Source organism: Pagrus major, chromosome 23 (assembly GCF_040436345.1).
Source record: "Pagrus major chromosome 23, Pma_NU_1.0".
NCBI classification, from domain to species: domain Eukaryota; kingdom Metazoa; phylum Chordata; class Actinopteri; order Spariformes; family Sparidae; genus Pagrus; species Pagrus major.
The window spans coordinates 27,402,392-27,417,799 of NC_133237.1; the positions used below are offsets into that span (position 1 = coordinate 27,402,392).

A 15,408-nucleotide genomic window follows, 5' to 3' on the forward strand; every position below is an offset into this window, starting at 1 on the left:
TATTAACAGTTTACTGCAACACATCCTTGTAAATGTTCCGTTCCAGAAAAGTTATTTTCTTTATAAACATTTTACAGAAACTAGAACATTTTAAAAAACTTAATCTCACCCTGCGAACCTGTTTCCACAAATAAAAACCTACTGCAGATAAACAAGTTTAGCAGCAATCAGTCAAACATCAATAAAAATACAAAGCTAAAATAAATATGAATATGATTAATAACGACGCTTGTCTTTACAACAAAAATAAGACTAAATATACGGACTGTAGTGTTTTTCACACGGTTTAGTGTGTTTACATGTTGAACATAATACAAGTTGAATCAAGCTGTCCCGACAGTGTTTTTACAAACAGGTTTTGGCTTCCTGAAAGTCTAAATACAACTTGTTTATAACTTACTGTGCTGGACATGGCCTGTTATCTTTAGTCAGATTCAAGAGATATCTTGTATGTTACCACAGCTGTTGTGAGACAAAGGGAGTCGGTTACACAACTCAACTGTTTGGACACTGAATGAGATGAGCTGATAAGATGTGCGTGAACATGCCGTCAGAATAAACACGCACAAAGTGGTTCTTCCTGCTGTGAAGCGTGTAAACTGCCAGAAATATAACAGCTGACAAGTTATAACAAGTTTTCTTTCAACTTTATCGAGAAAATTCATTCATTCTTTAGCTCCGCTGGTTAAAACGAATGTAAAAAGACCCACACGGTGTCCTGGGAACATCGTTTGTGTTTCTGGTTCGGTGGATTCCAGCTTTGTTCGTCTTTTCAAACGCTTGTTTCAGCAGCTCGTTGTTTTGAGCTTTTCAACCATCGAGGCGTTCAACAATCTTTAAATCTTTGAAGATCTCCATTTAAAAAAAGTCGTACCTGTCACAGACCAGCTCTGATTGGCTGCTGCCGTGTTTCTGTCCCTCCCGAATGTTTCTCCCATGTGAGGTGAACGTGCTCCGAAAAAAAAAATAGATATATAAGAAACTCAGATTAAGTGTTCACATGTTTTATATAATATTTTCCTATTGAAGAGATTCAGGCCAGATCAGATGATTCTCTTCTGACGGAGGTGTTTTATTCTGAATACTGTAAGGGTCCATGTAAACACAGCCAGTGATTCTGTGTCCTGTTTGTGTCCAACCAGCACTGCAGGCTGTTGAAGCCGCATGTCTGTGGATTCTTATTAGAAGTAATACAGCTTGGAAACTTTAGTATAGACTCCAGACAAACTGACTGTGGTTTAACTGAGCTCGTCTCCCAGAGCTAAAGGCATCACTGTCAACCTGACATCAGTATATAAACGTTAAATGTCTGTCGGTGCTGGTCCGATCTTCTGCAGGGACGTGAAGGCAGGAAACATCCTGCTGACGGAGCCCGGTCAGGTCAAACTGGGGGACTTTGGTTCTGCTTCGATCGTCGCTCCGGCCAACTCCTTCGTGGGGACTCCCTACTGGTGAGTGTTTTTGTCTTCTTCTACAGCGACTACATTTAATCATCGAGCCGGAGTGTTTGTTGAAATGTGTCGATCGAGGTTGTGTTAAGGTGTTTATCGTCATTCCTCCTCTACGAGATTTCATCTTAACCGGTCAGTCGACCTCGTGTTGTGCTGTAAATCATGCCGTCTTTAAAAGGAGTGAGAGGAGAATTTTTAAAGTTCCTACTACAAATCAAGTGTTGTGTCTGCGAGTACTGCAGCTTTCTGCCGTAGTCTTGTTTCTAAATTCTGATGTATATTTCTAGTAAATGATCTTTTAAGCATGTGTTTTTCTTCAGAGCAGGGTCAGTGAAAGTGCGGATCGATGCCACGGCACTCTGAGGCTCTTAACTCTTAATGTGTTATTGACGTCCTGCTGTTCTCTCTGTCAGGATGGCTCCAGAGGTGATCCTCGCCATGGATGAGGGACAGTACGACGGCAAGGTGGACGTCTGGTCGCTGGGCATCACCTCCATCGAGCTCGGTAAAACCTGCAGTCTGTGTAACGATAAATCCAGATGTGAATTTATAGCAAATGAAAAAGTTCCTGACTTTGTGTTCTTCCCACAGCGGAGAGGAAGCCCCCACTGTTCAATATGAATGCTATGAGTGCCTTATATCACATCGCTCAGAATGAAAGCCCCATCCTTCAGTCCAATCACTGGTGAGAACATTTCTGTTTGATCTGCTCTCAGTTTGATCTTTACAGAAGCCATCAACTGCTTTTATCTCCACATGGAGACATAATTCCCTCAGAAAGCTTCGTGCAGTCTGAAAAGTTTGAAAAAATGCTTAATTTTAACCACTGAACTCAAATATAGTCCTTGTTTTTATCAGGATCTGATGTTTCATCGACAAATCACTCATGTAAACCAAACATCGTCTCACATTTAAAATGAAATGAGCCTGTCGTTACAGTTGTTTGTTGTCTCGTGGCGTGTTCCCTCTGTCGATCCCTTCCTCTGGAAATAAGCAAGAATTAAATATTTATAACAACTTACATGTAATGATAAAACCTTTGAGTGTCTGGGATTTTTTGGTTTACGTTACTTGAGTGTTTGAATTGTCCCCTAAAAAGCTGCACGAGAGCTGTCAGAAAATCTTTTCTTTAAAACAAAAATCTTCTCGAGGCTGAGAGCAGAGACAACATGAATAAATTATGACAGTCTATGAAATGTGGTGAGATGTTTAAGATGTGACGGATATCTTAATAATGTTAATATAAATTCTTAATCTCGGGATAAAGGACTTTTAAGAACTAAGTAGAAGTTTGTGTCTTCAGAGGACGTAGACGATCCTCTTTGCTTCAGCAGATCTCTTAAAAATATAATCTCATGTTTCTCTGCAGGTCTGATTCCTTCCGCAACTTCGTTGACTCTTGCCTACAGAAGATTCCCCAGGACCGGCCTACCTCGGACGTGCTGCTCAATGTGAGACCTCACACACACACACACACACACACACGAATCTCCTCTGCATTGTCGACGAGCTCACCTGTCCTCTCCGTCCTGCAGCATTGCTTTTTGTGCCGCGAGCGTCCGCTGACGGTCATCATGGACCTGATCGCACGAACCAAGGATGCAGTCCGGGAGCTGGACAACCTGCAGTACCGCAAGATGAAGAAGATCCTCTTCCAGGAGACCCAACAGAACGGCCCTGTGTCTGAAGGAGGGGAGGATGAGGAGGTGAGGAAGGAGGGGGCGATGAAGGTTGTGTGTGAGCAGACAGTCACAGATCCAGACTGAATTATTTCACCATGTAGTGTTACCAGGAAAAATAGGATGCATCCTCCATCGATAGTGAGTTTTCAGCATCCTTTCAGACTTCAACAGGTCATATTTTTCGTGGTCGTCATGCTGAGTAGCCTGCTAGTGATGGTTACTATACCAACAATATGTAAAGATACGCTCCTTTGTAGTCAACGTTCGATTCAGTGATCGTTATAAATACTCCATCCATACAGAAACCCTTTCCTCTGGGAGATGTCCTGGGTTTTGTCCCAAGCACATTTTCTAATGTTCTCGTGATGACAGGATGCTTTTAGTCTTGAGTCCTGGGGAATTGGATGAAGGGAGGAAGGGGAGTGAATGATTGTGGAGGGAAAGCGAGGAGGAGGAGGAAGGAAGGAAGGAAAATGTGTAGAGAACGAGGAGGAAAGAGGACAAAGAAAGGAAGTAGGATCGTTAAATGAAGGCACAGAGAGGTGAGGAGACTGAGGAAGTGCAGGAAGAGAGAATAATGACAGAAAGATTATGTCTGAATAGTTGCATGACTGAAAATGCTAAAAATAGCAGAACACACTGCAGAAAGTCTCTTTGACTGTTGTTTTGCACATTACACACGTTTATTTGTAGTGAAATAATACTCGAGAGCAAAAGGAACAAAAATGTTAAAATGCAGCGTCTCCATTTTATTCTATATCTGCTGCACGTTTGTTCCTGCTAATTCTTCTCTTTTTGTGTGACTGCTTTAGAAACGTGTTGTTGCACAGTAAGAAGCCTGTTTCAGTCTGTCGTGCACTTGAAGGTGTGTCCCAGAAATACCATCTTTATTGGATCTTTGTGTTTGTGTCAGGAGGTGGAGCAGTACCTGCTGCGGACCGGCACCGTCAACAGCATGGAGAGCTCCCAGTCTGTTCCCAGTATGTCCATCTCAGCCAGTTCACAGAGCAGCTCCGTCAACAGTCTGGCCGACGCCTCCGACGACAGCAGCAGTGAGATGGCCATGATGCAGGAGGGCGAGCACACCGTCACCTCCAACAGCTCCATCATCCACCGACCCACGGTAAACACATCCACCGGCCGGGACCGAGAGTCTCAGAAAGTTCAGCTCCGGTTCTCCTGCTTCATGATCCCCGATATTTACAGATGTTTGTCTTGTGATACCAGCGAACGTATAGTTTGCAGATTTGAGGATGTAGTTCTGAAACCAAACTAAAGTTGCACCGTCCAGTTTCAGGAAAAATACGGTTGATGATACATTTGTAGTTTTGTTTGGGATATAAAAGTATCTCCTTGTCCTCCTCGTCCTCCTCGTCCTCCTCCTCGTCCTCCTCAGGGTCAGGATAACATCTATGATGACCCTTACCAGCCAGAGATGGACCAACCACAGGCTCCGTCAGCTGGACGCCGTCGAGCTTACTATCGTAACCGTGACCACTTCGCCACCATCCGAACCGCCTCACTGGTAAGTTCACTCTTCAGGACTCCTTCGGTTCTGTCGGCTCAGAAAGAATCCAAACATTTGACTTTCAGTCTTTTTATTTAACAGATTATTAGTTTGTCAATCAAGATTCTCATAATCTGTGATTTCGAAGTATATAATACTGAATAGACTTTATTCTTGTATTTTATTAATGTTATTCTTGCTGCTAATCCAGTTATGAAGCACACAGCTGTGACCTTTAAGGTCTAAAGCCTGGAGCAGCAAAGAAAAGCTCCTTTATGGATGTAATTAACTTTGTGTAAGAAAACTTTATGTTCCACAAAACTACTGATTGCTGGATTTGATGTTCATCATGAAAAACTGAGACATCTTTTCTGTGGGCTGATGCTGCTGACGAGGTTTTTATTTTTACATTCTTGAGCTCCACAAATGCAACTCAGTTCCATGAAGAAACGTCCTGGAAGTCAGCGTCTGATTTTATTTGATTATGTTTTATCTCAGTCTCATTGTGTGCATTAGTAGTGATTTGGGCGACATGACGCTCTTAAAATAAAACAGTTCAGCTGATGACTGATCGATCACACCACAGTTTACATGTCATCTTTCAGAGCCCCCTGCTGGTCGTCTGTAATCATCTCCCTCATTCAGACATCAGTGTTGATCTGTTTGTTACCCCGTTCTCCAGGTGACCCGTCAGATCCAGGAACACGAGCAGGGCTCGGCGCTGCGGGAGCAGATGTCTGGGTACAAACGAATGAGGCGGCAGCACCAGAAGCAGCTGATGGGGCTGGAGAACAAGCTGAAGGCGGAGATGGACGAGCACCAGCTGAAGTTGGACAAAGAGCTGGAGAACCAGAGGAACAGTTTCTCCACTGAGGCTGACAAACTGGTGAAGAAGCACCAGGCCATCCTGGAGAAAGAGGTGAAACAGTCTGCTGCTCGTCTGGTTCATCAGTAACAGGAATCTGTGCTGGATCAGTATTAATGTGGTTTGTGTCGTCCTGCAGACGAAAGCGGCTCTGACAGAAGAGAAGAAGTTCCAGCAGCACATACTGGGCCAGCAGAAGAAAGAACTCACCGGTTTACTGGACTCACAGAAACGCCAGTACCGCCAGCGCAAAGACCAGCTGAAGGAGGTAACAGCCAACACATCAGACACCAGATAACTGAGGATATCGCCAAACCAGAGCACGAGCAGGGCTCATGTTAGGCGTCCACTGGATGTTTGTGGCTCCTCGTTCCCCTTCATTGTTCAAATGTCCACGGTTTCATCTCAGTTTTCAGAACCGTGACACCCTGATGTTTACCTCTTTTGAACATCTCTCTCTGTCAGCAGTTGTTCACAGCAGGTCTGACAGGATCCACTCTTTTTTCCGTTTTGTTCTTCAGGAGCTGAACGAGAACCAGTCGACTCCGAAGCGGGAGAAGCAGGAGTGGTTGATCCGTCAGAAGGAGTGTCTGCAGCAGATGCAGGCGGAGGAGGAGGCCAGTCTGCTGCGGAGGCAGCGGCAGTACTACGAGCTGCAGTGTCGTCAGTACAAGAGGAAGATGCTGCTGGCTCGACACAACCTGGAGCAGGACCTGCTCAGAGAGGTACAGCAGCCTCATGTACACAGTTTAAATCCCACCTAGACATATGGTTGTTGGACATAGACAGTGATGTGAGCGAGAGTCATAGTGCCTTCCAGTGATCCCATTGGCCTTCAGGCCTCTGCACACCAGGCTGATGGTCGACTGTTGTCGGAGCAGTCAGTGATTGTCAGTGGCTGTAGGTTGAGTGGTCTGTCTCGCACCATTAACACACGACAGCCCTTGTCGAAGGCTTTTTGGCTGATTCAGCAGGTAGAATTGACGGCGGCTCGGTGAAAGAAATCTCTCTGATTGGCTGTTCAGGTCAGTAGATCGGTGCAGTCAAAATGTTGCTTAATCATAACAACAGTTTGTACGTCGGTACAATTTTTCTCTCTGGACGCAAAGAACATACAAGCTTCTTCTACTGTCGTCTTTGTGCTCAAGTGCAGCTTTTTGGCCGAGTTAAAGGAGACATGAGGCGAGGAAAATCGCTTGTCACAATCTTCCAGAGCTCAAAGTGACGTCTTCAACCAGCAGTGCAAAACCCAAAGACTCTTCATTTACTGTCAGCAAAATCCTCACATTAAAGAAGCTGGAGCAGCGACTGTCGGACACTTTTGTTTAAATAATGACTGAAACGATTAATTGATGATCAGAATTTTCTTTCTTTTCGACTAATCATTGCAGCTCCAATGAAATAACAAAACATATTTGATTATGACACAATACAGGCCTGAACTTATGGTCCATTAAACAAAATGTATTTGTTTAATGGACCATAAGTTCAGGCCTGCAGTTTAATTCACTGATATCAGTCAGAAATAATCTCATTTGTTAGAGAAGGTTAAACCCATCACTGTGCAGCGGTCTGTATTTTCTTCCTCTCCCTCCTGGTTCCCTCTGACCTCAGTCTCGTCTTTCCTCCAGGACCTGAACAAGAAGCAGACCCAGAAGGATCTGGAGTGTGCCATGCTGCTGCGGCACCACGAGTCCACCCAGGAGCTCGAGTTCAGGCAGCTGAGCTCGGTGCAGAGAACTCGAGCCGAGCTGATCCGAACGCAGCATCAGACAGAACTGACCAATCAGATGGAGTACAACAAGCGCCGAGAGCAGGAACTGCGACAGAAACACACCATTGAGGTCCGGCAGCAGCCCAAGAGCCTCAAGGTAACGAACGTCTCACAGATCCTGAAAACAACAAAACGTCCTGGAAAAGATTCAATCGAACACAAAATATTAAACTCTGTTAAAACCTGTTTTCAGTCCAAAGAGCTGCAGATCAAGCGTCAGTTCCAGGAGACCTGTAAGATCCAGACCCGCCAGTACAAGGCCCTGAGGAACCACCTGCTGGAGAGCACTCCCAAATCCGACCACAAGGCCGTCCTCAAACGCCTCAAAGAGGAACAAACACGTAAGCTGGCCATCCTGGCCGAGCAGTACGACCACTCCATCAACGACATGCTGTCCACACAGGCTGTGAGTAAGGCAAGGAAACCTCCGCGCACCTGCAACACCTGCACCTCAACACACCTGCAACACCTGCACCATCATCAGCTACACCATCAGCACAATTATCACGATGAAGATGCATCCGCCAGTCAGAGAATAAAGGCAAAAGGACGAACTTTTAATCTGTGTAGGAAACATAAATGAATGACCAGCAGTCAGACCCACAGAAGGTTTCTACAGACGATAAATACGAACTTTAGTTCCAGTTTATTTCTCCCAGCAAAACAGAAATGTAGAAACAAGAATAGATACTCTAATTTGATTGTAATCTGAATATCTTTTACGTTTCGACAGACGGTCAGACAGAATAAAGAAAGCCTTTATTGTCATTGTAAAGAACACAACCAAATGAGCTGAACTCCTGATCAGTGCATCATAAAGAGACCGGACATAAAAACCACAAAACTCACAGGAAGAAGAACCGCCTCGATAAACAAACATCTGCAGCTGAACAATCAGTAGAAAATGTCGACTTCTAGAATAAAACTAGTGATTAAGAATAAGAACATGAATAAAGCTTGAAGATGAATTTGTGGATGAACTGTTCCTTGAAGCCGACATAGTTTTAGTGTTGTGTTTCATTTATTTTATTTAAGGACAGAGTGAAGTAACAGGATTTAAAATCAAACATAAGACAGTCAGATAAGTTGGTGATGACAGAGTTCCTCAGTGAAACTCTTAAAATGTTCCTGTTCTGTCTTGAAGGAGAGAAGAAAAAAGAAACTTCCATTAAAAATCAAAACGTCGCCTCACATCACATCTTTAAATGAATCTCTGACAGTGTTTCCTGCTGTCAGCTGCTGACGCTCGTCCCCGTTTGTCCCCACAGCTGCGGCTCGATGAGACCCAGGAGGCCGAGTACCAGGTGCTGAGGATGCAGCTGCAGCAGGAGCTGGAGCTGCTGAACGCCTACCAGAGCAAGATCAAGATCCACACCGACACCCAGCACGAGCGAGAGGTGAAGGACCTGGAGCAGAGGGTGTCCATCCGCCGGGCGCTGCTGGAGCAGAGGGTACGAACACTCGCCTTTAACACGACCTATGAGCTCTTTATTGTCGCCTCCTGTCTCAGATGTCTCAGGAAAAAGTGGAGTATGCTTCTTCTGGGTCAAGTAGATTCAACTAAAGCACATTTTAATTGAATCAGAACAAAACTGCGGCTGCAACTTGTCATTATTTTCATCGTCCAGTCCAGTCCCCATTTCGCAGGCTTCTTCTGGTGGATTGTTGTGAGCTAACATAGATGATTTCATTATTTATATAAACAGTGAAATCTGCTCATAGCTTCTGATTGCCCGGGCGGATGTCTTTAAAATAGTTTGATTTATCCCACCAGCAGTAAAATGAACCCCAAAGATCTTCAGTTAACTCTCGTATGACAAAGAAACACCTCAGATCCAAATCTGAGACTCTGAACCAGAGAATCAATCAACAGATCATTGATCATGAACAGAAAGCATCAGTTGACGACAGATGTTTGCAGCTGTAGAGGAAACGTTTTGTTGTGGTGTTGAATCGAGCGCTGACTCTCCGTCTGTCTGTTGCAGATCGAGGAGGAGATGCTCTCCCTGCAGAACGAACGTTCGGAGCGGATCCGGACTCTCCTCGAGCGTCAGGCTCACGAGATCGAGGCCTTCGACTCGGAGAGCATGCGTCTCGGCTTCAGCAACATGGCGCTGACCGGCATCCCGGCCGAGGCCTTCAACCAGGGCTACCCGACCCCCAGCCCGTCCTCGGGCTCCAGCGGCTGGCCGTCGCGGCCAGTCCCGCGCTCGGGCAGCCACTGGAGCCACAGCGTCCAGAACTCGGTGGCGACTCCGTCCTGGCGCAGTCAGAACCACGGCGGAGGAGGCTTCAGCCGCGCCGAGTCCATCACCTCCGCCTCCCACGGCCTCGGCAGGGACAGCGAGCTGCACAAGAGCGGCAGGGTTCACTCCTCCTCCTCCTCCTCCTCCTCCTCCTCCCACCATCACCAGCAGCACTACCTCCCGCAGCACTACCAACACCACCAGAGCACGCCGCAGCTGTACCGCGACGAGCGCGACATCAGGGAGCGTGAGCGTGCCCGGGAGTGGGTGGGAGGTGGGGTCCACTACCCCCATCACTCCCAGGGCCACCACCACCACCACCATCACCACCACCTCTCCACCCACGCCTCCTCCCAGTCCCTGGCTCTCCTGCCTCCACCGCCACCTCCTCCCCCCATCTCCCTCTCCTCCTCCTCCCCTCCCTCCTCCGCCTCTTCCTCTTCATCGTCGCAGGGAGGCTACGGAGGCGGGGGCCTGAGCGTCAGGGGCCCCACTCTGATGGCCCTCAGGAACAGCCCCCAGCCGCTGAGGAGGACGGCGTCCGGGGGGCCGGGCGGCGGGGGGAGCGACGGAGGGCTGAGCCGGAGCACATCGGTCACCTCCCACATCTCCAACGGCTCTCACCTGTCCTACTCCTGAGAGGCTCCTCCTCCATGACCCTCTGCTTCTGTAAACAAACAAACAAACAAACAAACAGGGCTACGACGTGTTTCAGATATCGAGAACAGAAGTAGAACCAGGCCCGTTAGAGAGAGAGTTCTGTTTTAGCATGTTTTAAAAGGCTTCATAGAGCTAAAGTCAAACAAACCAAACCCCAGTTTAAAAAGTGTCAATTTTAGGATCTCCTTTCCTGAAGAAAGAGAGGAAAAGCCTTTTACAGTCACTGTTCTGAACGAGTATTAGCGTCACTGTCGAGCTCTTCCACACATTACAGAGTTGCACAGAAACGGTGACGAAACGAAAACAAACGTCACGACACGTCCACGCGTGAAAATGAGCCGTGTGTCGCAAAATGAACAAGTCGAACCGTTTAAGATCCGATTAAACAAAAAACACACTCGAGTCCATTTGTTGATTTTGCGACACGCTGATCCGTTGCACAGTATTGAGTCGCCTGTTGGACCAGTTTGAGATTCAGGTTTAAAGTCGAGCCGAACGAGCGGGTTTAGATTTTCAGTTTGTGTCGAGTTGAGCGACAGTTGTGGAGCTTCCACTTGGCTAGCGGTGCTTTAAAAACCACTGTAACTATGTAAATAACAGTAAATTGTAAACCCAGTTTTTTTTTTGTTTGTTTTTTTTGGATCTGTCAGTGTTTCATACGTTCGGCGGGCGGCGGGGGGGATTTCTTGACGACACATTTATTTTATTTGTAGTGATAAGATTCTGCATATGACAACTGAACAAACACTGCCATCTCAAGACGACTCGACCACTGCCCTTTAAATCTTCTTAAAGGGGCAGTCCAACATTTTGAGATCGTTTTGCCGTCTCAGCTCGAGTCAGAAGACGAGACGAATCATCGGATTGATCTGGTGTTCAGAACAGAAGACGATCCAGTTCATTTATCTCACATTTACAAGCCGGAAGAAAGAAAGTACAGAAGACGATTAGAGCCGCCGTAAAAAATGTTTTTGAGTTCTGACTTTCAAATAAATGTGTCTTCCGTAAGAATGAGATGTTTCAGCTCCATGATGAGAAATAAACACAGGCCACAGTGAGAGGAAATTAATTTTGTGATATCGACGTTTCCACATCGTCTGTTAAAGGATGAAAAACAAGACCGAGGTGTCTGTTTTGTGACTCGTCTCAACAAGTTTAATACGTCACATAAAAACAGTGCTGCTCATTCATTTACATCATTACTGAACGGTGATTCACGACCTTTTTATTCTGATTATTTTTTGATGCCTTTTAGTAGAAAGTCTTCAGTAGACTGACGACAGAAAGTCGCCTAATAGAATTATATGATTATGGGTGTTAAATAACATCCAGTTAAAATCCTTTTAAGTCTTTTTCACGTTGTTAACCTGCACGTTCACAGGTTGTTTTAAATATGCTGAAGATCAGACTCACTAAATACAAACATGTGGAGCGAGATATAGATGTTCCCTGAAATACAGCCACTGGGTCTGAATTTTAGCGGCTGATGACGATGTTGGGGAGCAGAAAGAGGCCAATATCCATAAACACAGATTGTTTTATTATATTTTCTCGTCTTCCAGTTTCTGTTCTGAACTCCGAATCTGACTCGACTTAAAACAGACGAGGAAAAAACGTCTCAAACTGTCGACGTGCTCCTTTAACAGGATGCTGCCAGAGAGAGTGTGTGTGTGTGTGTGTGTGTGTGTGTGTGTGTGTGTGTGCGCGCAGCTCGCCTCCACCTGCCCCCCCACCCCCCACCCCTCCCCCACAGTCTGGTCTGCATCTGTAGATACGATGTACATGTTACATTACAGACTAGAACATTTCAGTGCATGGACTTTGTGTACAGACGGCATTTGTATGGATCAACATGCACACTACCTATTTATATAAATGCATATAAATGTAAGATACCTGTAAATGTGGCAGGTATACTGAAGATTGTTCACTGTCCAACACTTTTGACTTGCATTGTACTTACCAGTGTACATAAAAGCACTAACTTTGAGACTGTGTTAGAGTAATAATAATGATTATTTTGTCACGTGACTTCAAACCGATTTGTACTAGATTCAGACAAATAGATGCTATCATTATTATTACCTCTACTGCAGCTGTAATATTTATGTTGTATGCTACTTTTTAATATGTAATTGCCAATTTTTGACCACTAGGTGGGTGAATAAGCGCAATGTTACTGTGATAGAGCTATAAAAAGACAAAAATATTAGTGTTTTTTTAAGGAGGACAAAAAGGACTACCTTTCCCAGCATTCCTGTCGAGGTCTCAGGGAAGGAGTCTCCAGTTCTGGGCGGGGCTGCGATCCACTTTTTAATTTTTTATTTTTGAGCCAGTATTAAAGCGTGGAGCGTCCACGGTCGAGCGGAGCGATGTTTCCAGATTCTTTCACTACGTTTTGGTGCCATGTTGTTTTTTTAAAAAAAAACTTTTTTTGGTTTTATGTTTCGAAACTCTTCGGTCGCTGCGCAAAAAAGGACGTCCCCCCAAAACACACTGTAACCTGTGAAATACGGAGGCTCAGAGTGGACAACGTCAGATAATCAAAGAGGAATGAAGAGTCGTGTGAAAACGTTGTTAGATATGAAATATATGTCGCGATTAACTTAGAAAATACTGAATTTTCTTTTGTTCAAACAGTCGTTTTAATTTAAGAAATGTTTATTTCAGATTCTCCTTTTTAAACATTTTTTGTCCAAACAGTTAAAAACGACAGACAGGCAGCAGATCGTCACATTTAAGAAGCTGAAACTGATTTTTGTCTTTGAAAAAAATACTGACATCATAAATCGATTTTCAAAAAAGTTGCTGTTTAATTTTCTTCTCGATCTGAAATCCTTTAATCGACTACTTGTTGCAGCTCTGATATTTAAATGATCCAATAAATGGTGAAATAATTGACTCATTTTTGTAAAAAATAAAGAAAGAAATAGTTTTATTGGTTCAGACGTACAGAAGATGATTAGGGCCAATGTTGAACTACATTTTTGGCCCTTGAGTCAAAATACAATAAAATGGTGAGTTTTAATAATTAGTTTCAGTTTTTAATGAATTTGAACTCAGTTTATTCACACGGCTCTTCGTCCTGACGTTGTTTGTTTGACGCTGAACACTTTGTGAACTCGACTCTTCGATTTAACGCCTCATCATTTTATTTTGCACAGTCCGAATGGGTAGAAAAATCCTCGGGAGGCTTCCTGCAGCAGGCGATCAAACCAATCAGCTGATCGCTCTGACTTCCTGTCACGTGACCCTCGTGACGTCGCCGCTGCAGGAGGCCGACGTCCGTGTGATCTGATGCTGTCCGTCATGTCTACCTCATTTGCACTGATAGTAAAAGAATGTTTGGTGGGTTAACAAAGATCTTTAGTTTCTTTCCCGTATTTTTATTTTGTGCAAATGTTGCCGAGATGCTGAATGAGAGCCGGAGGGACGCAGACGAGCTCCTCCAGTGAGAAACATCAGAGCGGGAGCTGTGTTTAGTTTGATTTCCCTCCGCTGACTCGTCGTTACAGGACATGCTGGACTTTAATCTCAGACACTAAAGACGCTCGCTGTTGATCTGTGGATGGATGTTTGGTGGGAACCTGCTGGTGGACGAACTTTTCCCCATCCTCAAAAAAAAAAAAAAAAAAACTCAAGAAGATGTTCAAACCGTGAGATTTCATTTTGCCAACTTTGTTTTTTCTTTTTTTTTTTAAATGCATCTTTTTGTAAGGAGCTTCAGTTTTGAACCATTCCTGTGTTAATTCTGCCAATTAAAGCTGCACTGACGAAGATCCAGTCTCCACAGAGAGACGAGCAGACGTGGATCCATCCTGATTAATGTTGGAGTCACCAACATCACGTGTTCACGTGATCACAAGTTCATGTGTTCACATGTTCACATGTTTCAGGTCCCAGCAGCAGATAGACATGATCGTACTGCGATTAGTTCACTGACATCAGGATTTCTGTGTTTTCAAACAGGAACGTTTTGGGAGATTTTCACGTTTGCTGTCGTCTCTGGAGTTTAGTTTAATTACTGATTCATCTGCAGCTTATTTTAATGATTCTTCATGAGCTGATAAAATGTCCCGAAAGTAAGAAAAAAAAGCCTTTTTGTAATTCTCTTAATCCGACAAACATTTTAACACAAATATTCAGTTTAGAGCCGAAACAGTCGACGATGGACAGAAACGGAGTTCATCAGATTACAGCTGCTGAAATGTGACAATTTGCTGTTTTTCTGTTTGATGATATTTTTATATTTTCAGACATCGTTTGAATGTGAGGAGCAAATTTCTGCCATAATTAATTAACAGACGGTTCATTTAAAGCTGATTTGATCACTAACTTGTAAAAACTTGCTGGTTTTGATATTATTTCACAGAAAAAAGATTATTTTAAATTTTTTGGGACAGAAAAGACATTTGATGACAACTGGATTGGGATGAATGATGAACCACTGTAAATGAATTACTCAAATGGAAAAAAACAAAAATAATTTTAGTTCCAGCTTCTAACGTGAGAAATTGATGTTTTTTATCTATAGAAAATATAAGACGTGATCCGACTTGTGATGAGCAAATCCTTAATTTCTGACACACTTCAGAGTAATCAGTCGATTAATCTAAAAAATAATCTGCAAATTGATGAAAAATGAGCTGATGTAATCGATGAATCGGTCATTTTCAAAACAAAAATACAAAAATCTTAGTTACAGCCATTAAATGTGATAAAATTCACAGTAAAACTGTATTTTTTGAAATTTTGTTTGTAAAATGTTTCTCCAGACTTGAGGGCAAACAAGCAAATTTCCCAGAATGCCGTTCTGTTAGTGTTCCTTGTTTTCTTCATGTGGGTCCATTTTGTTTCCTGGTGCAGTTTTAACAGCTTCCCTCCCTCTGAAAGACTCAAACACCCGACGGTCCTGCTGTGTGTGGCCGGCAGGTTCAGAAACTGAGAGCTGTGAGGATGAGGATGATGAGGATGTTTGTGTGGCGAGCAGGATGGATGTTGGATTAACACGAGTTTTAAATGTTCAGGTTCAATGCAAAATGTTCGGAGGAGCCGAGAGACGAGTTGTACAGAAACGTAACAAAATACTTTTGGAGAAATAAAAGAACAAAAAGAGACGCGTGGTTTGTTTTTATTGGGTCTGATGGTGGAGAGTAACTAAGTATATTTACTCAAGTACTGTAATTAAAGGAACAGTTCGCCCCCATGCTGATGGAAGTTTTG

The 15,408-nt window shown here is 44.1% G+C and overlaps 1 protein-coding gene across 2 annotated transcripts in view; it reads left to right on the top strand.

Annotated features, from left to right (window-relative positions):
- Positions 1-15,302, top strand: part of taok2a (TAO kinase 2a) — a 26,940-nt gene extending 11,638 nt beyond the window's left edge. Inside the window, exons 7-20 of one of the 2 annotated variants that reach the window (XM_073494377.1) lie at positions 1,338-1,451; positions 1,865-1,956; positions 2,043-2,136; positions 2,821-2,902; positions 2,987-3,157; positions 4,047-4,256; positions 4,530-4,658; positions 5,323-5,559; positions 5,645-5,773; positions 6,027-6,230; positions 7,137-7,376; positions 7,473-7,694; positions 8,548-8,730; positions 9,265-15,302. In XM_073494377.1, coding sequence (XP_073350478.1) covers positions 1,338-1,451; positions 1,865-1,956; positions 2,043-2,136; positions 2,821-2,902; positions 2,987-3,157; positions 4,047-4,256; positions 4,530-4,658; positions 5,323-5,559; positions 5,645-5,773; positions 6,027-6,230; positions 7,137-7,376; positions 7,473-7,694; positions 8,548-8,730; positions 9,265-10,164 — 3,007 coding nt within the window. In that variant the 3' untranslated portion in view covers positions 10,165-15,302. The remainder of the gene's footprint in view (positions 1-1,337; positions 1,452-1,864; positions 1,957-2,042; positions 2,137-2,820; positions 2,903-2,986; positions 3,158-4,046; positions 4,257-4,529; positions 4,659-5,322; positions 5,560-5,644; positions 5,774-6,026; positions 6,231-7,136; positions 7,377-7,472; positions 7,695-8,547; positions 8,731-9,264) is intronic. The other variant, XM_073494378.1, reaches the window with a different exon arrangement.
- Positions 15,303-15,408: the final 106 nt, after the last annotated feature.